Source organism: Bos javanicus, chromosome 2 (assembly GCF_032452875.1).
Source record: "Bos javanicus breed banteng chromosome 2, ARS-OSU_banteng_1.0, whole genome shotgun sequence".
NCBI classification, from domain to species: domain Eukaryota; kingdom Metazoa; phylum Chordata; class Mammalia; order Artiodactyla; family Bovidae; genus Bos; species Bos javanicus.
Window position 1 is genome coordinate 27,077,516 of NC_083869.1, and position 26,209 is coordinate 27,103,724.

General features: G+C 42.3%; 1 protein-coding gene across 1 annotated transcript in view; it reads left to right on the plus strand.

The window, feature by feature from the left end:
- The window catches only part of LRP2 (LDL receptor related protein 2), a 176,519-nt gene that overhangs the window by 144,825 nt on the left and 5,485 nt on the right, over window positions 1-26,209 (plus strand). The window contains exons 59-77 of the mRNA XM_061435989.1: window positions 158-274; window positions 861-977; window positions 1,825-1,962; window positions 4,345-4,467; window positions 5,926-6,054; window positions 9,455-9,586; window positions 10,488-10,619; window positions 12,251-12,394; window positions 13,895-14,060; window positions 15,624-15,752; window positions 17,004-17,224; window positions 17,994-18,170; window positions 19,654-19,773; window positions 21,461-21,551; window positions 22,462-22,529; window positions 22,718-22,835; window positions 23,322-23,448; window positions 24,682-24,789; window positions 25,810-25,914. Of these exons, the coding sequence (XP_061291973.1) occupies window positions 158-274; window positions 861-977; window positions 1,825-1,962; window positions 4,345-4,467; window positions 5,926-6,054; window positions 9,455-9,586; window positions 10,488-10,619; window positions 12,251-12,394; window positions 13,895-14,060; window positions 15,624-15,752; window positions 17,004-17,224; window positions 17,994-18,170; window positions 19,654-19,773; window positions 21,461-21,551; window positions 22,462-22,529; window positions 22,718-22,835; window positions 23,322-23,448; window positions 24,682-24,789; window positions 25,810-25,914 (2,462 nt within the window). The remainder of the gene's footprint in view (window positions 1-157; window positions 275-860; window positions 978-1,824; window positions 1,963-4,344; window positions 4,468-5,925; window positions 6,055-9,454; window positions 9,587-10,487; window positions 10,620-12,250; window positions 12,395-13,894; window positions 14,061-15,623; window positions 15,753-17,003; window positions 17,225-17,993; window positions 18,171-19,653; window positions 19,774-21,460; window positions 21,552-22,461; window positions 22,530-22,717; window positions 22,836-23,321; window positions 23,449-24,681; window positions 24,790-25,809; window positions 25,915-26,209) is intronic.

Here is a 26,209-nt window from a genome sequence, read left to right on the forward strand (position 1 = left end):
AAAACAGACTTACAATTGAAGTGAAAAGTCTATTTTTGCAGGTTGGATGGTCTGGGACTTGGGGCACAGGAGGGGGTTGGGCACAGAGGGCACTTGGGCCAGCCCACTGTGTATGAGTCCTGGTGCCCTCTAATGGCCATGTGGCTTTCCTTTTCAGCCCCCCGGAAATGCACAGAGAGCGAGTTTCGATGTGATGATCAGAGCTGTATTCCTTCTCGATGGGTCTGTGACCAAACCAATGACTGTGGGGACAACTCAGATGAGCGGGACTGCGGTAACTGTTACAGCGATTTGAGGGGCTTCCCATACAGTCTCGTACTAGGATCAGCACATTGGAGGGGAGTAGGGAATTCGGTATTCTTTCTTGGGAAATCCCATGGATAGAGGAGCCTGGCGAGCTGCAGACCATAGGGTCACAAAGAGTTGGACATGCCTTAGCCATGAAACAACAACAACGGGGACTTCCAATGTGTATTTGTAAGGTTTTATAGAGTAAGATGACTTTTGTGTATTTTCGGTAATATAGAAACCTTAGCATTACAGTACCTTCTTCTCTGTACTTTCTAAGCTGTATGATTACCTTAGGGCATTCTAGATCAATAATAGGGGAAAATCACAAGAGAGTTTTAAAAATCTCATTTTAACTAGAGGAGAGATTGGTACTTCCATCTCCGTATCTTGAATGGGGAAGGTGTAACTTTTGAGAGTTTATTCACTCACTAACCACAAGTTGTGGGTTTGTTGTGAGCCAGTCACTGGGTATGGATAGGAATGCGATGGAATACTTACTACCCTCCACAGAGCTAAAACTTGTCTGAGAATACCAAGGCACCTTGGAAATAACATTCTTTCCTTTTCAGAGATGATGACCTGCCGTCCTGGATATTTTCAGTGTGATAGCGGGCACTGTATTTCTGAACATATGAAGTGCAATGGGGTGGCTGACTGTCGTGATGCCTCTGATGAAGCCAATTGTCGTAAGTTTCTAGACAATTGGTATGGTTATGGCTGTTTAGACCCATTAGCCACCACTTCTTAGATTGAAAGGTCATAGATATTTTCTATTCAGCATTCATTGATAATTATCAATTTACGTGGGGCTTGAGTCATCATGTCTATATATTTCACAGTAGTCATTCAAGTATATTTCACAAATAATATTTCAAATATTATATATAGATAGAGAATATGTTATGTCTGTGCTAATGAAAGTATTTATATATTATCAACTACTCTACAAATCATTAATCACATAAAAATTTGGCAGGAAAAGAATATTCAAGCAATGAATAAATGGGTATTCAACCATATTGAAGGTCCAGCATTAAGCATTTTCTGAATTGTAATAAAGGCATATAAAACCATTTAAAAGTATAAAGCCTATATGATCATTTGTATTTTAGTCTTTTTGAACCACTGAATAAATATTAACTATTGATGCTTATCTATGATGGATTTTGTTGATCATGTGGTTGCTGCATCTTAAAACCTTGGTTTCCTAGAGACTTTAAATATATGATAGGAAAAGCCAGTGCTGGCACTGCTAAAAAGTTTCACTTACCTGAAAAAGAAAAAACCCAATGCTGTCCATAGAATGACTCATGTCATTAAATACTGGGCTTAGTCAATTACCCTTAAGAAACATTCCATCAGAATTTCAGACGGTTTAAGGCTGCAGTACTTGTGGTTGAATCAGAAAAGAGCAGGCTATAATGGAACACTTTCTATTAGGAGAATTCTTTCTATAAAAGGAGAAATAGCCAGCTAGCTTTCCAAAAAGTATCTATTTCTAATCATTTGAATATGTCTCCTCCCCACCGACAGCCACCCGCTTTCCCAATGGTGCATACTGCCCAGCTACTATGTTTGAATGTAAAAATCACGTTTGTATCCATTCATCATGGAAATGTGATGGTGATAATGACTGTGGCGATGGTTCCGATGAAGAACTCCATCTGTGCTGTGAGTGAGAGACTGAGGGGTGGTGTTGTCAATGTTTCTTATGTGGAGCATAAGTGGGAGGGCATTTGTACAATTTTTGTGTGTTGGACACATGATCTGATTAGTGCACTTTCCTTGGCCTTCCTGCTTAGTTCTCTACTTGAGACATGAGAAAGTTGGGCAGACATCCATAGTTTTAAACATTTTTGTGGCCTTTGAAAACAGTGGCCTCAAAAGAAATTGTTGGAAAACCAATATGCATAAATAAAGGCAGGTCTGTTGTGGTCGAAGTCTGAGTTAGGGTGGAGTGTATATCTCTCCTGCTCCACCCCACTTTCAATGCCCCTCAGAGTACTTCTGCCAAGCCTCTGGAGCTTCACAAAGCACCTTTAGGAAATATTAAAACCACTTAATCTTTAAACTCACTTCATTTACATCATAATTCAAGCCCATCTAATTCCTTTCTGTTGTATGATGCATATTTATTTTTTAAACCAGTCAATCTCAATGTGGGTACCCATCCGAATCCCTTGGGGAAAGGTGCTTTAGAAGCACATGCTCTGGTCCCACCTCAGGCTTAGACCTATCAAAGGTCCAAGGACATTTTGGGTCTGGGCAAAAATATATTGAAAAAGCTCCTTAGGTTTTAATTTGGTCTCTTGGTTGAGAACTACTGCATTTTAGCAAAGTGAATGAACATAAGTTTGTTTTGATCATTTTGCTCCATGCCTTGAGTCATTGGAGATCTCAGGTGTTATCTCTGTTACTAAGAGAGTCAGTATCACCTGGCGACCTGTTAGAAAAACAGATTCATTGCTGGCAGTGGAGGCCAGCAATCTCTGCATTAGTAAGCTGCCCACCCGCCTCCCCAACCCCTCCCTCACCCACCATGTGATTCAGATGTAAGCCAAGGTTAAGAAGATCATGTAAGTAGAAGCCCTCCATTCCTCTTGAAACTCTTAATTCTTAGTTTCATTTAGCTGTAATTCACTTCTGAGGTTCTCATCATCACCTCTTCCATTCAATTTCCTAGATTCCTCACTATTCATTTTAGCCCTCACTATTCATTTTTATGATTTGACTCTAGAAAATAATATATCAGAATATTCCTTCCATCAAGAGAATTTAATTATATTATATAATTAAAATATAAATTGCATTATATTTTCCCAGTGGCATCCCAATATTTCCCTTGCCACATCTTTTCTTCTAAGGAATTAACAATAGTTTGTTTTGTTTTTCACTTGAAGAATCTTGAAAAAGAGCCTAAACATGTGTAACTGTCAAATAAATCCTGGAAAAGTTGTTTCCCACTATAAGATAAAGTGCCCATAGTTAGTAAGATTAAACTTTGGGGAGACAGAGACACAGCCACATGAAAATTATCCACACTGTTTTATAATGTTACATTTTCCTTTCACCACAAATAATCCTTGTGAAGTTCTATTAACAATACTTCCAAGAGCCAACTTTTGCAGCTGTTCTTTTTTTCCCCTCAACCTCATTAAAAATCTCTCCTCTTGCTTCCTGTGTGTGGTACCAAGGCAGAAGGAAAATCAAACAGCTCATGTCGCCCATGGGAAAGAGGAAGACACCTGTGTGTTGAGTTCTGAATTCCTGGTACATGTAGAGGACTGTGTCCCTGTTCTAACCAAGGGCCCTGGGTTTTACCTGTAGGTTCCTCACAGGGGCATGAGCATCAGCCAGAGATCTAACTCTGGGTAACAGAATGAGTACGTGTTTGCTTTGAGATGTCAACTCTGAAAGTAATAGGTGAGGAAATTGAGGAAGGAAATTCCATCATGGTGTAGAACTTTAATGAATGGACTTCATTTTCTGGATTGTAGTCGGAGGGACAAACAGTGAGCTCCTGGCTGTTAGGATGAGAGTTAGTGTATAGTCCTGCTGGTCTCTCCAACCTCCCGGCCACCGTTGTCCTCCTCACTCTAGCTCCAGCCACAGAGATCTTTTATTCAGGTCCAGAAGCCTGCCATCTTCCCCCTGACCCAGACTCTTCCCACCTGAAGCCCCTTCTGACCCCTCCTCCCCTAGATCTATATCAGATCTTCCCAGTAGCTGGTTTCATAGCATGTTTCCTTTGGGGCTGTTACCACAGTTTTAGTTGAATGGTTAATTTGTGAAGTTGGTTTCTTTGCTAGAATAAAAGTTCCATGAGGATAAGGACTGCGTCTTTCTTTTCCCCAGTTGAACCTGGTGCACAGAGCAGCACCAGGGTGTCAACAAGACACTCAAGATATGTTTGTCAATTGGTTAATCAAATAAGCCAATAAGGGGCGAATCAAGCAAGCCCAAGCCTGGTGTTGGCAACAGGAGTGTTTTTATATCCTGACCCTTATGTTCTATTCTTAATGTAAACTTTTGCTTTTTCATCTTGTGTTCTAGTAAATGTTGCCTGTGACTCACCATACCGTTTCCGGTGTGACAACAATCGCTGCATTTATCGTCATGAGGTGTGCAACCAGGAGGATGACTGTGGAGATGGAAGTGATGAGAAAAAGGAGCTCTGTAAGCAAAAGTCAAAAGGGAGAAGGGAAAAGAAAGGCCCCCAGTTGTCTGCAGTCTGCAAAATGTACCTCAGGGATTTCAGTTTGTTCTATAGAGGCTTGAGCTGTGCGTATGACTGCAGATCTCCATGGACATTGTTTGCAAGACTCCCTAAACACATAGTACTCAGATGCTACCCTTCCCCCATTCTTCCTATTTCATTTGAACCAGATTTTGGAAAGTTCCTTAAGGAAGTGAGAACAAATACTAAATAGTGGTTTGAGTCCCACTTGAAAAACTAAGGGTTTCAAAGGGTTTCATCTTTTCAAAGATGAGGTTTGGTCACTCTTCAGCCTAGAGCTTCTAATTGTTAATCTAGGGATGGGAACTTCTCAATGTCCCGCTGAAAAGCTCATGTTGAGTAAGGCTGCACTAGTGTTCACAGGGCTTATCTAATATCCTTCTTTAAAATGAAAATGCATTTCCCAGACGAGAAAAATGATAGATTATTTTAAGAGATAAATGGCTGCATTTAATATTTTAGGTATTGAGAAATCTGTGCTTTTCCATTTTGAGACCGTTTTCCATATATCCATTGAAGGAAAGAGCTGATTAATTTTCTGGGCAATTTAGTTTACCTAGAAAAAGTCAGTCAGGAAGGTTATTTATCCTGAGTCCAATTACTTTTTTTTCTAAAAGGATATTAGCTGGGGAAATTTGGATAAATGCTTTTCTATTCTCTATTTCTTACATTGATGTGGCCTTAGAGTGCTTACTGCCAGTTGCCATCCTATGTCAGGCAGACTTTGATACCATCTCCATGTTCAAGTTTGAACCCTTCTTCTCCTTCCCCTTTTTGGGGCAGAGATGAGCCAATGGTTATAACATTGTTAATATGTTTGTTTGAAGCATAATACAAAAGGATGAAAACCTGGAAATAAAACCTTTTTTAAAAATTGGGGCAGGTTTACATCTTTTTGTCTTCTGTTTCCACTTCCTCTATTAATCATGCCAGACATTTGTAGGATGTAATCAAATCCCAGTGTGGAAAAAAGGGATAGGAAGCTAAAATTCTTCCCATGGAGGAGGATGTTAGAGGAATCACAGCCAGGCATCACAGTAGACAAACTGCAACATTTCAGTGGCTTACACCAGCAGAGGCCTAAAGTTTGATGAAGGTCAGGCAGCCCCCTTCATCCTGTATTAAGCCATCCGGAACACGTAATCTTCAAGGTTGCTGAGGCTGGAGAAGAGAGAAATGGAGGAGACAGTTTCCTTACTTCTTAGGCCTGGAAGTGACAGGTGTCCATTATGCTCACAGTCCATTGGTTGGATCTGGCCCCAAGCTACCTGCAAGGGAGACCAGGAATTGTAGGGGAGCACCAGCTTATTTGTGAGAAACACTGTCTCTGACACAGAAGGAAGCATCTTGTTTCACAAAAGACAATGTTTTGACTTGAACTTATTCTTAAATTATAGGTGTAGAACCGACTCCTAGACCTTGTACACCAGATGAATTTAAGTGTAGCAATGGGCGTTGCATTCCACAGCACCGGGTGTGTGATCATGTTAATGACTGTGGTGACAATTTCGATGAGACGGGATGCAGTAAGTAAATAATTATTTTTGTACTTCATGGTAGTAACTCAGGTTACCTTACTGAAAAACTTGCAATAACATAAAGTAAATGGTAACCACATTTGTCTTTAGTTTACATGTTGTGTTTCTTTATTGAACAGTTTTTCTATACCAGACATTGTGCTGAATACTACATGAATACTAAATAGGACTATTTCATTTTATCCATGTAACAATCCTGTGAGTTAGGTATTGTTTGTCTCTCTGTCACTCTCTTTTAAACAAATGAGGAAACCACCCTACAGGTTAAATAAATTGGCTGTGTCTTCCTGTCATTAAGAAATTGAGTCAGGATTTGAACTCTGGTCTCCTTTAACTGAAAGGCACAGCCTCTTCCCAGTTCACTAGGTGGCTGTCAGCACCTTAAAGCTATTTATTTTGTTTCTACATTTGCACATTTTTTTCGTCTTAAGCCAAATGCAGTATCTTTGGCACAGAGGGGAAGAGTAGTTGGTAAGAATGGAAATGTCAGGACATGCTTATGGTCCAGTGGTTAAGACTCTGTGCTCCCGATGCTCCCAGTGGGGCCTGGTTCAATCCCTGGTTGGGGAACTAGATCCCGCATGCAGCAACTAAAGACCCCATATGCTGCAACTAAGACCTAGCACTGCCAATAAATTAAAAAAATATATATTTTTAAAAGAATAGAAATGTCACAGGGGACCTTGGAAGGAACACAGATTTTTAAGAGAGGATTTTTGTGTAGGAAAGGTATGATGTACACAAACAAGGGATGATTCTAGCTTAATGGAAAGTGAATGTTGCAATGGCAGGCTAATAATTTGCCCTTTGGTAGTCCTGTATAGCGTTTGTGAAATGCTTTCACATACATTCTTTTTTTGTATATATAATGTTTATCTGTTTATATATTTTGGCTGCACCAGGTCTTCCTTTCTGTGCGGGGACTTTCCTCTAGCTGTAGGGAGAGGGGCCCTCTTCCTTGCAGCGTGTGGGCTTCTTGTTGCAGTGGCTTCTCTTGTGGAGCACGAGCTGTAGGGTGTGGGCTTCACTAGTTGAAGCTTCCAGGCTAGCACACAGGCTCAGTGGTCGGCTGTGGCGCATGGGCTTAGTTTCTCCACCGTATGTGGGATCCTCCCCGACCAGGGATTGAACCTGTGTTTCCTGCATTAGCAGGAATGGGTTCTGCACCACTGAGCCACCAGGGAAGCCCCCCATACATTCTTTAGTTTGTTACTCAAATTAGCTCCAGGGGATTACTGCCATTATGTCTAAAAGAAAGCTCAGAGAGCTTAAATAACTTGCTTGAGGTCACACAGAGGGGCTGGGGCCGAATTGGAACCGTCCTGGGACTCCAGACTGGAAGAACTGGCTCCCACTTCCTCTGCCACTAACTGTGCCACTTAGAGTACGTACTAACATCACCAGGCCTCAATTTCTTTTTAGGAAAAAGGAGGGAGTTCTTCAAACCCTGCAAGTCTGGACTTGGTAACATTAGTTAGCTCCACATGCTTCTAACTTCCTGGGCTTTAATAGCCTTTTTCTGAGGCCCCTCAAGGATTTCCTGGCAAATTTTTCTCCTGTGTGGGTTACAAAGGAAGATGAAGAACCAACCATATTGAGTTGATTTGCCATTTGTTTCACACACTTTATCAATAGGATTGGACTTTTTTACATAATAATGTGATTTAAATTAAATATTTAAAAGGCATAAATATGAGGGAATTTGCAGAACCAAGAAGTTGATTTGGGTTTGATGCCTGGAGACTAACTGATAATGTGAATGGTTCCAGGACTTTGGGGATTTCCAAGTTAGGCTTAGATCAAGCTTTGGTTTCTTTTGCAGTTGCCTGTGCAAGTTAAAAGGCTTAAAATCAGCCATAGTCCCTGTTCTTTTTAAGGTAACTTCCTTGCTGAGAAATTGTTTATTTATATTTTTGGTTGTGCTGGATCCTCATTGTTGCGGCGATTAGGGGCTACTCTTGTGGAGCATGGGCTCTAGGCTCGCAGGCTTCAGTAGTTGTCGCTCGAAGGCTCTAGAGCACGGGCTCAGTGGTTGTGGAGCCTAGGCTTGGTTGCCCCATGGCATGTGGGATCTTCCTGGACCAGAAATCGAACTGGTGTCTCCTACACTGCAAGGCAGGTTCTTCACCGTAGTACTTCTAATTCAAATGACATTGCGTTAAAAGCAGGGTTTGTTTAAGGGAACTGGGTAGCCCAGGCAACGGCAACCCACTCCAGTACTCTTGTCTGGAAAATCCCATGGACAGAGGAGCCTGGTAGGCTGCAGTCCATGGGGTCGCTGAGGGTCGGACATGACTGAGTGACTTGACTTTCACTTTTCACTTTTATGCATTGGAGAAGGAAATGGCAACCCACTCCAGTATTCTTGCCTGGAGAATCCCAGGGACAGAGGAGCCTAGTGGGCTGCCGTCTATGGGGTCGCACAGAGTTGGACACGACTGAAGCGACTTAGCAAGCAAGCAAGCAAGGTAGCCCAGGCATTAATCTGGTATGGAAGCAACATTTCTTTTCAGATATTAAGTGGATCTGTGATGGAATTCAGTCTTACTGCATTGGGCTACTTTGACTAAGATATAGAATTCTCATTTTAAATACCAGTTCTTGGTGCTGCTCATCCGCTTGCTTTCCTTTTCATTTCCCTTTCTCCTCCTTTTCTTTTAAACAGAATCAATGCCTTCTATTTATATGTGTGTGTATACATATGCTATATATACATGTATACACACATGAGATATATATATTATATATACATCAATATTTATATATATATATAAAATTTGAGCTTCCCAGGTGGCACTAGTGGTAAACAACCTGCCTGCCAATGCAGAAGATGTAAGGGATGTGAGTTTGATCCCTAGGTCAGGAAGAGCCCCTGAGGAGGGCATGGCCACCTACTTCAGTATTCTTACCTGGAGAATCCCATGGACAGAGGAGCCTGATGGGCTACGGTCCATAGGGTCACAAAGAATCAGACAGTACTGAAGTGACTTAGCATGCATGCACCCAAATATTATTTATATATTGATATCATTGTATAATAGTAAGATAGTGGAGCAGGTGGTGATGGTTGTAAAGAGTCCCTGGCTTTTTGATTCTGTCCAGAAATGGATGCTCAGAGGATGATCTTGGCAGTGCTGAGTATAATCAGAAAATTGCCTCAAGGATCTAACATTACATATATTTGTACAAATGGAATTCAGGGCATTGGCAGATATACCTGTAGAGAGGTCTCTGATACTCAGCAAAACTTATGGAAAGGGGGCATCTCAAGACTTTCTGTTCTCTGATGGCCATCTGTAGGTGTTCTTCTGATAGGCCACTTGAGTGTTCACTTGTGCTTCATCTGCTTTGTACCTTTCATTTGTAATGGTGGGATTTTGCATTTCAGATACAGGAAAAGACAGATCATGTGCTGAAAATCTGTGTGAACACAACTGTACCCAGTTACGTGAAGGAGGATTCATCTGCTCCTGTAGACCTGGATTCAAACCCAATAGTATTGACAGAAACCTCTGTGAAGGTAGACTGTATTTCCTCCAGTTCCTATAAGGAGAGCCTTGTACTTTTTAGGTTCTCCACTCATTCCCTTTTATTAAACATGGCTTAATTCCCTTCGTGGGGCTAAGCTCATGCCGGTTGCTTTTTTTGCATGCTGTCTTACCGGTGTCTGGCATAGCACTGGGTGATAGTCTATCTTCAGTAATGTCTGTGAAATTGATATGATGAATGAAGGCTTGGCTGATGATGGCTCCCTATTGTATCAGTGTGTGAGATCAAAATTTCTCTTTAACAAACACAAGTCTGCCTTTCTTCAGACAATACATATTTATTACACCCTTATGTCAGACTTATATAAATGAGTTCTAAGACGGGGCGCTTACCAAGATGGTAAATATCAAGTAGGATTTTAGGTGTATTTGATCATTTGAATTTACTATTCCTATTTCATGATGTACCATACTCAGATGATTAGAATAGTTCTTTTGAGGGCTGATGCCTAAGAACTCAGTTGAAAAAGCCAAATCAGTGCCGCCCCTTCCTAGAACCAGTTAGCAGGAGGGAAGTGGTACCAAATACCAGTGGTACAACAGCTGCTTCCCCAAAGGGAAAATCTTGTTCTGCTGTTGTACAGAGTCAGACTGCTTCTGTTTAAATCTGGTCTTTGGGACTTTGGGTTCAATAACAGTCCATATCTGAGAGAGTCGTTTTGGAAGATCAAATGAGGGAAAAACTTGAAATGCATGTGAAATAGTATCTGAAGTTTGGTTAGTGTTCTGCAAATGTTGGCATCATGACTTGTGCTCATCTGCACTTTTCTCATCATTATTGCTTGTGAATATGGATTTAAACAGAAGCAGGATCTCTAAGGAAGAGATGGGCTCTAAGTAGATATTGCTCACTTGGTTTTATTTTGCCTGCAGACATCAATGAATGTATGCAGTTCGGGAGTTGTCCTCAGATCTGCCATAACACCAAAGGAAGTTATGAGTGTTCCTGCGCTGAAGGGTTCACATCTCTGAGTGACAGATATGGAGAACGGTGTGCGGCTGACGGTATGATGCTTTGACGGGGGATTAACTGACTTTCAAAGACTCAAAGCCGAGGGCTACAATATACCAGGAAATAAACTTTTGAGTCCTATTTTTTAAATTCACCAGCTGCTTCTCTTCCAATACCCAACCCACTCTCTTCTCCTCTCCCCTGACAAATCAAAACAATAAACACAACCCCCAACAAATACATAGACACTGAAACAAGAGTCAAGTGTTATTATTCTGGATTTAGCCTCTGGTCCACCCGGATGAAAACTTCAAAAAGTGGACAAGATATCCCTCTCCAGAGGATTCAGATAACAAATGCATCTGTGTAGAATGGTAGTCAGCAAAGCCTTCCACTCCACTGAGGTCAAGGTTTGAGGTCCAGCAATCCAAAATAGGTCACAAAACACATCCCATTCAATGGGTCATAGTCAGTTGGGGCAGACCAGGACCACTCTGTTGACAAAACTTTTTTTTTTATTGTTCATGGACTATTGATCACAGACAGAAAGAGTCTGGCTTATTTACGACTTCAATCATTAGCTCTGCACTTTTGGTTAATGCCAGTATCTGTGAAGCAGGCCTGAGTAAAAGCAGAAATAGAGACTACATAAAAATGGCAAAAGAAAAAGTCAGAAGTTACCACAGTCCAGATTTCCAGAGTTCTGATATAAATCAGCATATCTCAGTTAAGGAGTCTTTATAATCTTATGGATTTGAATTGAGTTTGTAATTGAGTTTAAGGACTTGATAAGAAGGCGACATTTTTATTTTGCATATTAAGGGTAAAATGGCTGTTCAATTTCTTTGTACAAATTGAGTTTTTGTACAAAGCATACATTTGACTAGCATACTTAAATATTTTACCCTCTAAGCATTTTTGACTCTGAATGCAAACTAGGGTGAAGGCATTTGAACAGTTGGTGTGGTAATTAAGCAGCAAATTAGAAAATCTTCAACTCTTTTAACCAAAGAGATGACTGAGATGAGAAATTTATGTAGAACATTATATCAAGATAAAGGAAATACATAAAATGAACTTTTAAAAGTTACTTAAATTGGGTTTGATTGACATTATGCAAGTAAATTAAAAAAAATTCTAGACAGTATATCTTGGAATAGTCACCATTTACATAGCTGCTTTAACTAAAAAAAAAAAAATAAGAACAAGCTGGTTTTTTGTCATTAGCTAGAAGCTAAACTAGGTCATGGAGCTGATTACCTGCTAAAAGAATCATTAAAATCTGTCAGTAAAGAATGAGAAATGGAGACTTCTGGGTAAACTTTTAGTAAGACTCTATATATTGAATTTCTTCTGTGAGAATGAATGTCTACAATCTTATTTGTTTTATTGTCATTGAAAAAAAAAAATCAGTGAAAATGAGGTAACTATCCAGGGATTTCAGTCTTTACTTTGCTTTAAACTGTTACCTAAAGATAAAGAACTGATTATATCCCTAACAGAAATGGAGACAAGAATGTCACAGATTTTGCAACCCAGTTTATGGTCAGCTCCACTGATTAGCAGAGTTTAGTTCCTAGAAAAATGTGTGTGTGTGTTTAAGGACAGGGAAGATATCTGCTGTTTTATATCCAAAATTCAGGTAGAATTCAAATAGATTAATCAGCCCTTCTTTTGTCTCCAGGTAGTCCTCCTTTGCTGCTACTGCCTGAAAATGTGAGAATTCGAAAATACAACCTCTCATCTCTTCAGTTCTCAGAGTACCTTGAAGACCAGGAGCGCATTAAGGCTATGGATTATGATTGGGATCCGGAGGGCACAGGCCTCAGTGAGTATGAACCCTGGCATCTGTCACCGATATCAGTTGAATCCACTGAGTGATAAGGTGTTGAACTTTGGGAAATGGATTTTTAATGAGCGAGTGTTGCTGCCTGAGTGGAAGAGGACGCTCCTCCCACCCGGCATGCTCCAGACTGCTCAGTGTGGCCATGCACCCAGCCTGTTTCCCAACTTCTCACTGAACCTTCTCCCATCTCTGGGGACTGTTCTTTCAGGACTGCCTCACATCCCTTTGTTCACTGTCTCCTTGTCTTTTCTCTTGCCAAGACTGTTCTTCCCCACTGCTGTATGGTTGGAGCATTTCTATTCAAATCCCAGTTCAAAGTCACCTCCCCTCTGGTGTCTTTGATAATCTCGGTTCTGTGAACCTGTAGCATTTTATCCACATTGGATTGAGTTTACAGCTAGTTGTCCACACATCTTTCTCCCTACACCTTAACCATGTGCTCTTTGGAGACAGAGATTGAATCAAATTCATCTCCACATGCCTGGCATCTGACCCAGCATCTAATTTAGTGTATGTGGTGTGTAGTTGATGAAGGAAAATAAGTGATGCTTACTGCTAAGTCTCTTATGGTTCTGTATGGCATGCGGGAGATGGTTGTTGGGCAGGAAAACTTATATAGTATGCCTGTCTCCCTTGTCTACTGGCTTTATGACCTTAAATAATTGTAACAACTCTCTGGATCTCTATTTCTTATCTGTAAAATAAGAGCAGTAATCTTGCTCAGCCTGGCTCCCTCTGAGAGTTGTTTTGAAAGTCAAATGAGATGATAGATATGAACATGCTTTGCAAACTATGTAAGGTTTATTTCACATTTCTTCATACAATGCAGTAAACTTTTCAAGAATGGTTCCTACCTAGGAAAGTGTGTGCCCTGAAAGGCACAGTCTTCCTATGCTTTTAAAAAGAAAATTGTATTTTTTTTGGCCACAGTATGTGGCATGTGGGATCTTAGTTCCCTGACCAGGGATCGAACCCCTGTTCCCTGCAGTGGAAGGCGAAGTCTTAACTGCTGGACCATAGGAAAGTCCCTTCCTATGCTGTTTAAAGTGCCTGCTATCCAAAATCTTTTAGTTTATACATAAAATAAGACTTTTCTTCTACACAGCTTCATTATTGCCAGTATGGACTTAAACTCGTAACAATTTGCCCCTAGTTAATCTATATATTCTTTTTTTGAAACTAGAACATGATCTTAATGAGGGTAAACAGGCTCTTGGCTGAAATATATTTTAATGAATTACCGTTCAATGCTGCTGACTAGTTATCAGTAGGTTATGAGTTAAAGCTTTTATAGCTAGAATGTCAAGTATGATAGATTTTTGAGGTTTGATCATAGTGGTTTCATTGCACTATTAGTATTACAGGAACACTGAGGAAGCAGAGACATCAATGAATGACCAGTACTTCACCTGATTAGACTCCAGTTCTTCCCTTACCTGATGCTGGTTACATGCACCTGATCGCTGTGTCTCACCTCCGCAGGTGTTGTATATTACACTGTGCTAGGGGAGGGCTCTAATTCCGGTGCTATCAAACGTGCCTACATTCCCAACTTTGAATCTGGAAGCAATAATCCTGTGATGGAAATTAACCTGGACCTGAAATACATAGTGCAGCCTGATGGATTGGCAGTGGACTGGGTTGGAAGGTAAGTTTAGCTTCATTTCCTTCTGCCTTTTCTACTCTTCTGGCCAGAGCTCCCCTCTGCTCAGCTTGGCACATGAATTGAATTGACCCAGATTATGGGTGCACTCAGCCTCAGGGCAGCTGAGTGATACCTGGACTTACTCGCATCCCAGCATCTACCTCTGCTTACCCAGTGGGGTGATGGGGTAAACTTTATCACTTCCTGTATTCTGTGTGCCTAAAAAATGTGGGGAAAGCCCCAAGGTCAAGATTTTATATTCTATCTAGGAGAGCATTTTTGTCAACAGAATTCTGGATTCCAAAATGAACTTTCAGTATGGCAGCACTGCTCATTTGGTGAAGAAATGGGACAGCCTTGCATTCTACCAGCAAAGCAGTTGAGACGAAACACTTTTCCTGATGCTGATTATTTTGAGGAGGAACAGTCCAAGCGTTGTGTTCCTAGCAGGCTGTGTTGTCTGAACAGATCGGAAGTTTGACTTTCCTGTTTAAGCTTTGGGTTTGAGCTAATAGGGGTGTTCTTCTAGAACTTCAGGAACCAGAGCCAATTTAAATGATGTCTAAATAAGAACCTTAAGTAGGTTTATCATCAGATAGATTCACAAGAGGCAAACTGATGTGGAAGAAACCTTCAAGGAAGAGCCTTGGGTTGGAATAACATTTATGGGAAAGTAACTACATTACAATCAGAACTCAATCATTTGTAGAATCATTATGTCCTTCTAATGAAGTAGTAGTGTAAAATGTTTGTTGCCCTCTGAGACAACAGAGAGTCATCTGTAGTATTAATTTTCACCTCTTAACACACTTGTCTAGTACTCCTGGAAGACTTGCGCATCTTTGCAGAAGTTAGGCAAGTCCCACTGTACTTGCAGGATAACAGGAGACTCATTTCAGCAACTCCTGTCAGGAAACAAGACCTCAGAGACTCATGAACTGGCACCTCTAGACTTTAGCACCTCCTTCTGAAAACCAGCCTGGCAATGGCAGATCTTTCTTCTTGTTTTCCCTCTTTCTCAGCCTTAATGAATGAGTGAATTTAAGAAAGTACTGCAGCTCTTTCTGCTTGAGACTGAGACCTGAAGCCCGAAGAATAAGGGCAGGGTGGCTTTGCTGAGTTTGCTATTTTGAGTGTCTGTTTCCACTCATCCTTGAAGCTGATGCCAGATTCCTAATGATGATGATGGACTCTTGGCTGAGGAGGAAGCTGACTCACAGGCAGTCAGAACGAAAGGCCCACAGAGCCTCATGACCCCTACCTAGAAGCAGTTGTCTCGTAATCATGCCAGGTGTGAGGGTCACCATCGTTACCCATCCTGGCTGATAACCGCTGCTTCACTGAATAGCCCCTTCACCCCACACCCCATCACTTGTAACTTCCCTCACATGTCCCCTTGGCTGAAGAGACTGGGGCATTCCTGAGAGACAGAGGCTGTGCTCTCATCACTGGTGTCTGAGTAGCTGTTTTGCTGGCCAGAACTTCCACACTAAATGCTCTGGTCTTCACACCTCCACCCCGGAAGTTCATTCTAGACTTTTCAGTTGTTTGTCTCTCTAAATTCAGGCATATTTACTGGTCAGATGCCAGGAGACAACGGATTGAAGTGGCTGAACTTGATGGAAGGTACAGAAAGTGGCTGATTTCCACTGAACTGGGTCAACCAGCTGCAATAGTTGTGAATCCCAAGCTAGGGTAAGTACTTGAAGGAGTCCTTAATGTGCAATATTTTCCACTGGGTTCTCAAAAAAATTATTTTCAATAATTTTCAATTATTCCCAATTGTACTGAAGTTGTCCTTGGACTTTTTTGAGCAGCAGCTATGACTGTTTTCAAGAACTATAATATGCCTAAAGGATCAAACAGGCTTCAGTAGACAGACACTGCATATGGGGAAGGGTTTAGCCACATTTTCAACACTGCGTTTTGTCTAAAATCCACACATTTCTCAGTAGTATTTAGGGATTGAGCAACACCTGATGATTGGTTTAGACTCGAGATTGCAAAGTGGTTGGTGGCTGATGGGCTAAACATGGCCCGTATACTTATTGGACTTGAACTTCAGAGCTTTAAGTAAATGTAGTTGATAGCATTAGATATTTAAAAGATGATTTATTTATTTATTGGCTGCATCAGGTCTTAGTTTCAGCACGTGGGCTTTTTGTTGCAGTTTGAGGGTTTCTTTAAAGTTGCAGGTCACAGGCTTAGCTCCTCTGAAGTATTTGGGATCTTAGTTCCCCAACCAGGGATGGAATCCAAGTCCCGCCTGCATTGGAAGGTGGGTTCTTAACCACTGGACCACCAGGAAAGTCCTGATAACATTAAAATTAAAAAAAAATATATTTGTATTTCTGGTTTGAAAAATCAGAATAACTGGTAACCTTACGTGGATATGCTTTCCTTGACACAGCATTGCCTGGAACTCTTAGGCTAGGGCTTGGCTTAATGTGGTCTTTGCCCATCACCCTACATTCACAGCTGCCCTGACCATCCATTTATCTTGCCTGAGCCTTTCTAGGTACTTAACGTGGTGCAATCCTTGGTTTACTCAGTTCTTCTACAATCAAGTATTAATTGGCTGCAAAAGAATACATTTTCAAAGAGTTAGGATGAGGAAAGGAATCTTTTATTTTTTTTTTACTCAGATACATTCCAAACACAGGATTGTGCCTTCTTATACAGTGGCCATTCAAGAAACAGCCTTTGTGATTATATATATTGAAGGGTCTGGATATATATCCTAGGACAGGACTGTCCAGGTTGTATTTGGAATGTGCAGTTCTCATGAAGGAGAGCTCACAGATGCACCCGCTCTCCCCTGTCTCCCTGTCTCTCCCTGTCCCATGTAGATATAAAAGCAGCATCCTTTAGGACCCAGGCCTCTTTGAAAATCAGTTGGTTTTTCCAGCTGATGAAATGCTACCACGAGGAACCCTTCTGTTACAGGTTTATGTACTGGACTGACTGGGGCGAAAATCCTAAAATCGAGTCCTCTTGGATGGATGGGCAGCGTCGGAAAGTCTTGGTTCAGGAGGACCTCGGTTGGCCAACAGGCCTCTGTATAGATTATATGAATGGTGACCGGATCTACTGGAGTGACCTCAAGGACAACATTGTCGAAACCATCAAATATGATGGAACCGATAGGAGAATTGTGGTAACTTCAGGTTAGAAATTTCACTTTCAATTTCCTATATTAATTAATGTGTTTCCAGTCTCTTTGCCCCCCTTTTCCCAAGAAGTAATCCTAATCTTAGGAGACGGTTTATATAGTTTCTTATATACTTTCCATTCTACCCAGCTCCCATCTGCTGATTCAAATGCAAATGAACCTGTTAGGAGTTCTTTCTTGTATCATAAAAAAAACTGCTCTCGGCATCAGATGTTAAAATAACCATTTCTCGTTAGGTTGCCCTGATAGAGGTGAGGATCCTGTGTTACAGTGGTTATATCCAGGTCTAATTCCTTCTAGATACATTCATTTTTAACATGCTAAATTGCCTTTTATGCAAGACTGGAAACATTTAGGAGAGTAGCATTTTGTTTTCTTGCCTAAATTCTACAGACCTGAAAAATCCAGCACGTATCAAGTTTTCCTGATAAGTGGTATCTTATATCTAAGGAAAAAAAATTCTCTGCCATACAACTTGTTTTCTAAAAGTAAAATAAAATCAGCAACTTGAAAGTGAGCAAGTCCCCTATAATTGGTGTCAGCCTGTAGGCATTCATCCAATTTAATTTCTGTTATCTTGATCTCCTGGAGTGGCACACTGTCTTGGCTATGTGTACAGAGAATCTACGGATGTTGCTGGAATTTTAAGGTGTTGCCTTAGAGGTTGATCTAAAGCAGCTTGACTTCCAACCTAGAAGTAGAGCTTGGGTATCTTCTTTTCAATAACCTTGTTTTGTTTTTGCTTTTTCCCTGTGGGTGAGCAGCGGTGAACCCTTATAGTCTGGACATCTTTGAGAGCCAGTTATACTGGACATCTAAGGATAAGGGAGAAGTGTGGATCCAAGATAAATTCGGGCGAAACAAGAAAGAGAAATTGCTGACAGTGAACCCTTGGCTTACTCAAGTTCGAGTCTTCCATCAACGGAAATATAATCATTCAGGTAGCCACAAACCTTATTTCAAATTAATGGCTATAGTCTTTCTGGAAAATGGTGGTGGATAATAATAGCTGATCTCCCTGTGCCTGAAATGTGCATGTGTGTGTATTTTAATCATTTTGAGGAGAGAAAGATAAAATTGGAGACAAAATGAAATGATGCACACCATCAGCAGATATGAAGTAAAAATCCTTCAGTCCTTGTTGCTTGCAGTGTGGGAATGTCTTCTTAGGCCACAGAATCCAGTATGGGTTAGACCCCTGATAAATGTAAGTGGGGTTGACAAGTCACATAATAATAGGTTTCATGGACATCAGAAGTCTTACCCACTCTTAACAATTGCAAGGTCAGGCTAGTCAAGTCATCCTGAGCTAGGCAAGCCTTAGCTTAAAGCTTGAAGGATGCCTTTTTACATTCTCCCTCCTTCTTTCCTTAGTTCTGGGTCCTGCTTCTTCAGGTGGTGGTGGTGGTTTTGTTGCTCAGTTGTGTCTGACTCTTTGTGACCCTATGGACTGTACCCCATCGGGCTCCTCTGGCCATGGGGCTTCCCAGGGCAAGAATACTGGAGTGGGTTGCCATTTCCTTCTCAGAGAGATCTTCCCGACCCAGGGATCAAACCCATCTCCTGCATTGCAGGCAGACCAAGGGGGATGTGTTCTAATTCATCCTTCATCACTGTGTGGAGTAACGTGAAAGGGAAAGGACATTTTTGAAGTGAGGAAAGGAACTAGAAATCTGCCCAAGTCACCCAAGCAGTAGATAAGCTTTAAACCCAGAGATGATTTTTAAACTTTATTCCATTCAACCCAAAGCTCAGCATTTTTCTATTCTGGTCCATTTGTCAGTAAACCCAGTTCCAGCTCGAATTCTATGGCTCTGTGTGAGCTGCATCCCAATTCTGGATTTCTGTGACAGGGCCTCAGTAATTGTAATAAAGGTGATGCTGTTAATCAGAGCTCTAAATTCCCTAACCTTGCAAATAATGAAACTGAAGCCCAGAAGAAAAACTTGTCTTTGGAGAGCAGGGGTGAAAAATCACATCCACTGTATGCTTTGGCTGGACTACACTTTTGGATCCATCCAGATTTGGATACTGACACGTCTGGATATAATAGTGGGGTCTGACCTTTTGAAATATCTCAGATTGCTTAGTGCTGATTGACTTTTGCAGTCATGCGGTGAACCAGACAGACACCCACCATCCAGACTTGCCAGGGCCATAGGGGAGATAAATGATGCCACTAGAAAATGTGAGGGGCACAGAAGTGGGGTGGAGGGCACAGGGAGGGACAGTGCCATGGTGGTGAGGCAGCAGGGGAGGGTAGTGTAAAGGGGGTGAGTTGTCAGGTGTCACGTGGCCTAAAGGTATCAGGCTGCTGCCTGAGCTCAGATGTCGCCTGGCTACAACTCAGCAGATGGACATGTCCCTGGTTGGAGCATTCATTCCCTCCTCAGAAACTAATCGCTGTTCTCATTTGCTTTCCAGTGCCCAATCGCTGTAAGGATGTCTGCAGCCACTTATGCCTTCTGAGACCTAAGGGATACACCTGCGCCTGTCCCCAAGGCTCCAGATTTCTAGAAGGGAGCGTCACAGTGTGTGATGCAGGTAGGAACGCTGCCTGGGCAGCCGTGGGGGCTGGGGGGAGCTCCTTTGCCATCTTTAGTAGAGTCCCTTACCTAGGCTTCACCTTTTTCAGGAGCCTAAAGAGTCCCTGGGTACTGGTCTCTTGCAGAAGAGAGTGGGGGTGGCTGGAAGGAAGGATGGGAGATCTGGAAACTATGAACAGAGCTGAGTGGGACTGAAGGGGCCAAACGGAACTTGTGTCCCTGTGATTTCTGAGGATTGTTTGCCAAAATCTGTAGAGATTTACATCCAGTACCCCTAAATCGACTGTTAGGTTGTCTTATAAAGACATTTTGAAGAGTGACTTTTCTATAAGGCCTCATCCTCCTCAATCTGCCCCATACTGGATCCCAGTCACCCCAGAATCTATTCAGCCTTACTGGGAGTTCCTCAAAGTGGAGAACCAGGCTCCAGAGGTTGTGGGGTGATGCTTATCCTGTACGGAGGGGAGACATAGAGAGAGTTCATTCTTTTTCCCATTTGCTCATTTCAAAGTTTTGACAACTGAAAAAAGGCCACGTTTTAAAATGTACTTTATGCTGTTGACAGATGGAAGCTGAAATAAGTAAGCAGTGGTTTAATTCTCATCCCAAATGCTATAGATGACCTATTCTTGGCAAGACCTTTCTTCAGTGACTTTATTAAGGAATTAAAAAGCCATATAGTAACTAGTTAGTGTCCCTAACTAGTATCCAGTGCTTGATAAGGATGATAGGAACATCATCCTGTTCACTGCTGCTGCTGCTAAGTCGCTTCAGTCGTGTCCGACTCTGTGCGACTCCATAGATGGCAGCCCACCAGGCTCCCCTGTCCTGGGATTCTCCAGGCAAGAACACTGGAGTGTGTTGCCATTTCCTGCTCCAATGCATGAAAGTGAAAAGTGAACGTGAAGTCGCGCAGTCGTGTCTAACTCTAGCCGCCCATTTTATGGCTCACATTCTGGGGAAATGAAGAGACATAACCATGTTCTGCCACCAGAGGGAGCAAGCAGTGAAACAAGCCCCCACCTGTTGACTCTTCCCAATCAGGCTGAAAAGTTGCAGGTTTAGAGAACGAACTCAGCAAGTAACTGCCCCTTCTGCTCTCTCTATCCCCACTCTGTCCCAGTGCTACTGGGGAAGTATTTGCAAGATTACGATCTTTAGCAAGGGTAATTTTGAAGGTCTTAAAAAAATATCTCCAATCAGCTATCAAGTATCTATTGATCTGTGTATGTGTCTGTTTATTGATCAATGGATTGCTGATGCTTCAAAGTCTTCAGTGGATGTTTCAGGGTATGCCTAAATTGAGCTCTTGATTTAACTGGGTTCAAAAAGAAGCATTCTGAAAAGCTCAAATGAAATGTGAATGTCCTAAGAGATTTACCACAATGTTCTTTTTAACTATTAGTGCGTATTTTCAGGAGTCTAGTATCGCTCCACTATTTTGGAGGGGGGCTGCTATAAACTGCCTTTTTTTCCCCTATCAAATATATGTTAGTCCCCAAGACCTTATTGATAAAGGAGTTCATCTGACTTAAGGGCGAGGTATCATTTTGATAGAGAGGATAATCAGCTGCCCCACTCCATTCACTCCCTACTCCAGCTTGGGCTGAAACAAGTTTGCAGGTTGGTGGGGGGCTCTGCTGAGTGTGGCTGACTCACACATGTGTGACTTCCTCCTTCTGCAGCCATTGTAGGTGCTGTCAGCATGCCCCCTCCATGCAGGTGTATGAACAGAGGAAGCTGCTATTTTGATGAGAATAACCTCCCCAAATGCAAGTAAGTCTGAATGCTGAGGTCTGAGCTGTAGGTCTTACCCCTCTGGGGGGAAGTTGAGACCCTTAAAAACAAGCACAAGAGCCTTGTCAGTTTTCATATCATAAGCAGCTTGCCCTCCAGTGGGGGAGTCCACGGAGAACTAAGGCAGTACTTCTCAAAGTATCATGTGCATTAGAATCACCTAGGGCTTTGGAAAAAAATGCCCATCTCATTCACAGGGATCCTGCATTTCTAACTCCTGGTTGAGGGGCGGGGTGGGCAGGGAGTGAAAGTGAAAGTCTCACCGTTGTGTCCAACTCTTTGGGACCCCATGAACTATACAGTCCGTGGAATTCTCCAGGCCAGACCACTGGAGTGGGTAGCCTATCCCTTCTCCAGGGGATCTTCCAGACCCAGGAATCGAACCGGGGTCTCCTGCATTGCAGGCGGGTTCTTTACCAGCTGAGCTACCAGGGAAGCCCCGCTCCTGGGGGGATGCCACAGAATTGTGTGCCCCATTCTGGGGAGCAAGCAGTTAGAGAAATGACAACCCAATTTTCCTCCTCACCTGGAATTGCCAATTTTAACTGTGGGAGAGCAGCCATTAGCAGAGCTGCTTCAGTGCCAAGCTCTCCAGAGGAAGAGACTCGGCTTAAGATTTGGAAAGCAGAAAATTATCAAGAAAGTTCTTCACATGGTGCACAAAGGTATTTCATGAAAGCATGTCCAAGGAAAGAACACGATGAAGGTTTCTGGGTTTACTCTCCAAGGAAGAATTCCACAGGTTAGAGAAGACACCAATAGGTCAGTTTGATGAGTCTGACTCCGTAGATGGCACAGCTGTTCCCTGTGAAAGTGAATTTCCATCGTCAGATTACAGTCGAAACCTAAGGAAGCAACAGCTCATGAATGGTTCTTCCTTTCCTTTCAGGTGTTCTAGTGGCTACGTGGGAGAATATTGTGAAATGGGGCTTTCCCAAGGCGTTCCTCCAGGAACAAGTAAGTTTTAAGGATAATGAGGGGTCTGGGAATGCATCATGCTCCCTCAGTTGCGTGCTGTCTATAATCTGTTTAACTCAGTTTTGGAAGAAGTAAAGGTTCTAGTCCCCAGCCCCTGCTGCTCAGCCAGCTCGCTCTTTTCCTTCTTCTCCTGTTCATACATTTCCTTCTTCTTCCCTCTTCGGCAGCGGCGTCCGTGCTATTGACAGTCATCTTGATCGTCATAATTGCTGCTTTAGCCTCTTTAGGATTTCTCCACTATCGGAAAACTGGCTCCATTTTGCCTTCTCTGCCAAAGCTGTCAAGGTCAGTTTCATTATGTGGAATATTGATTTCAGAAATCTGGATGATCTGTAAGCACGTGAATAACTGAATTCTTCTTTTTTAAATTAAAAATCATCCTAGAGTGTTCAGCTACTCTGCAGAAGCAAAAGATGCTGAACTGAAAGCATTCACTTCTTTGATTGCTTCTCTGAAGCCTGAGTACAAATCACATTTTAGAGTGTAAATGGCTGTGTCGACCAGGTTACACTAGAGAACAATATCGGCTGTGTGAAGGGCCAGGCTTTCTTTCCCCTAGTGCCCTCTCCTGGTTCTTAAGCACTCAGGAATGTGCTTGAACACTTCTGGGTGACCAAGGGAATTTACTCCTGTACATGATGTGTAAATTCAAAAGTGGGATTCAAGCCTTTCAATTAAGTGAGAGTTAGCTAGGAAACTAGCTAGACAATTATTGCAAAAGATTAAAAACAAAAACAAAAAACAAGACACTGTTTGATTATTTCTTTTCAGCTTAAGCCATCTCAAATCCTCTGAAAATGGAAATGGGGTGACCTTCAGATCAGGGGATGATGTGAACATGGATATTGGAGTAACTGGTTTTGGGCCCGAGTCTGCTATTGACAGATCGCTGGCGATGGTGAGTGTGGTTACAAAATGACTATTTGAAGGTTAGCATTTTCACTGTTTTATCAAAGAAATACTTAAGAAAAATATATTTATTTATTTATTTGGGCGCATCGGGTTGCAGCATGCGGGATCTTCACTGTGGCACATGGACTCTCCAGTTGAGGCCCATGGGCTCAGTAGTTGAGGTACCTGGGCTTAGTTGCCCTGCAGCACGTGGATCTTAGTTCCCCAATTAGGGATTGAACCTATTCCTTGCATCACAACGTGGATTCTTAACTGCTGGACCACCTGGGAAGTCCCAAGAAACCCTTTTTATAAAGAATAAAATTCAGCTACTAAAAAAAAAAAATTAAATACACTATGCCCCTCGGAAGAAAGTCTTCACTCTACAAAGTCAGGAAACACTGAGCTTGTTGCAGAAATGTGTCTAAAAACATTAGTAATGAAATTGAAATGAACCCCTGAGCTAAAAGTAAGTCACACTGTTGACCTGGAATCATGCCCAGTTTTAAGTTTAATTGAAATCTTAAAACAATCTATGTTTTGGGGAAACGGGAGAGCGACCATGATATTCTGTCTTTATTTGATGACTTTTTATATGTTAAAGGAAGAGGCAGGGAGATACATGTTGCCTAGTCTCATGTATTTTCCCACCGAGGTAGTGTTGGGATAAACATGGTTTTTGAGTCAGTGGTTGGTTTAAATCCCAGCTCTGCCAGCTTCTAAGAATGTGATAGAAGCATGGAGGTTGAACTTTCTGTGCCCGTCTATAGAGTGATCCCTCCTGTGAGGACCAGATACTTTATGGGTGGACTAGGATCCGTGCAGTGTTCACATTCAGAGATGGGAAGCCATTCTCAGCGTTCTGCCTCTCCCCTCCCCCGATCTTTCTTTTTTGTCCCTGCCTAAAAGTGCAGTGTTATCCATTCTGCTTTCCCCTTCTGCCTCTTCTCTTTGCTTCTCTTCCACCTCCCACCCTTCTATGTCCAAAGCCAACCCGCAAGTGGCTTTGCCTTAAGGACCCATAGAGTGCCTAGAAATGGGAAGAGTGTTTTTGTTTCCCTGAGCTGACGAGTCGCTTTACACAGTGTTTGCCATAGGGAGGTCTTGTGTCTCTGCTGGCTTTTCTTTTCATCTTTTGGGGTCACTTTGGCAAAGCACCTAACTACCTCCTGTAAGGAGTGCATCTTCTGCTGTGTGTGAACCAGGTTTGCATGGTATAATCCTTTTTTTCCTTCATCAGAATGAGCATTTTGCCGCAGACTTCGGGAAGTCGCCCATAATATTTGAGAACCCGACGTACTCCTCCAAGGACACTGCTATCACAGTGGCTCAGCCAACAACAGCCCCGGTGAGAAACCACAGTCCTTTCTGTCAGGTGCTGCTGCTGTTGAGTCTTGTTCTTTGGAATAATGTGCCTTTAGCATCCTCCCGGCCTTCCCTCCTTGGAAGGAAGCACGGTGGTCCCTTCCTCAGCTTCATGCTCTGCAGTCACAGGATTGGCCAAAGGACAGAAGGCCTGAAAACAATCAGAATCTTGGGTTTTGGCCACCATTCTGGGGGTGCCAACCAAGAGCAGTTTCATCCTGAGTAGCAGAGCAAGAGGTCTGAGTGCATTCAGTGGCAGACACAGGGCCTGGCACACACAGGTGCTTTGTAAATATCTGTGAGCTGAGTGAGTGGACAGTCCTCAGGCCATTATGCAGAGGCCTGGGGGACTGGGCACACACTGTGTCTGGTCCTTACTGGTATCATGAGAGTGTAATTTGAGGTGACTTCCCTGCTCGCCTTTCTCATACTTTTCTGGAAAGTGCAGAGGTCTCTGAGGTTGGTAGACAGATACCAAAACTTCCTTTGGTACGGTCCTATTACTCACTTATCTTTGAGAGGAACAGAGAGATAAATTAGACAGATGGATGGAGGGACATTTCTTCACTGGGTCCGGATCAGCAGGCCCACTGCCACTGCCGGTACCTGTCAATTTTCAGCTAGCCCGTCTTCCTCGTGTCTGAACCACTAGAGCTAAGCTTCTTTTGCATCAGGAGATACAGAACATTTTAGTATGACAGAAATAGAGTGTGACCAGTAATGAGTGGTCCCAAGAATATTCGTGGTCCCAAGAATATTCTATCTCATGCCTGATTCTCCCAAGAATCAGGCATGAGATAGACAGCTTAGTCGTTGGCGCTCCTGATTTGGGGGAGATGAGAGTGATGTTTATTCACGGACCAGAGGGTCGTTTTCATATAATAAAAATGGTGCCTGATCATATTTGTACAGGAGCAAGGTGGTAAGCAGAATCAAAGAGTTGATAAACTTTACAGCAAAAATTTCTTTCAAAACTGAATACTGGCCTTCAATATGCACACAGGTAACTGAATCTGCAACAGTGTATAACAAAAACTATGGAAGCCCCATAAACCCTGCTGAACTAGTTACAGACACAAAGCCAACTTCCTCAAGTGATGAAACTCAGGTAACAGTGACTGGAATGATAATGGGATTTGGGAAGGACTTTGGAATTGCTGGGTTTATTAATCCTAGGCAAACTAGAGAGACCGTGATAGGCTCACAGATCCCAAGATGTGTAGACAATTAGTAAAGATGATTTTAAAAATAATAAATTGAAAACATTCTACTGAGTAAAGCTACATTGTAACATTGAGTTGGGAATGATGTTCCTTGTGACACAAAGCAGGAAAGAAGGGTGGCATACTTCTGAACCCAGCCTCTTCAAATCAGAGGCATTTAGTTTGAGATAGCAACTTAAA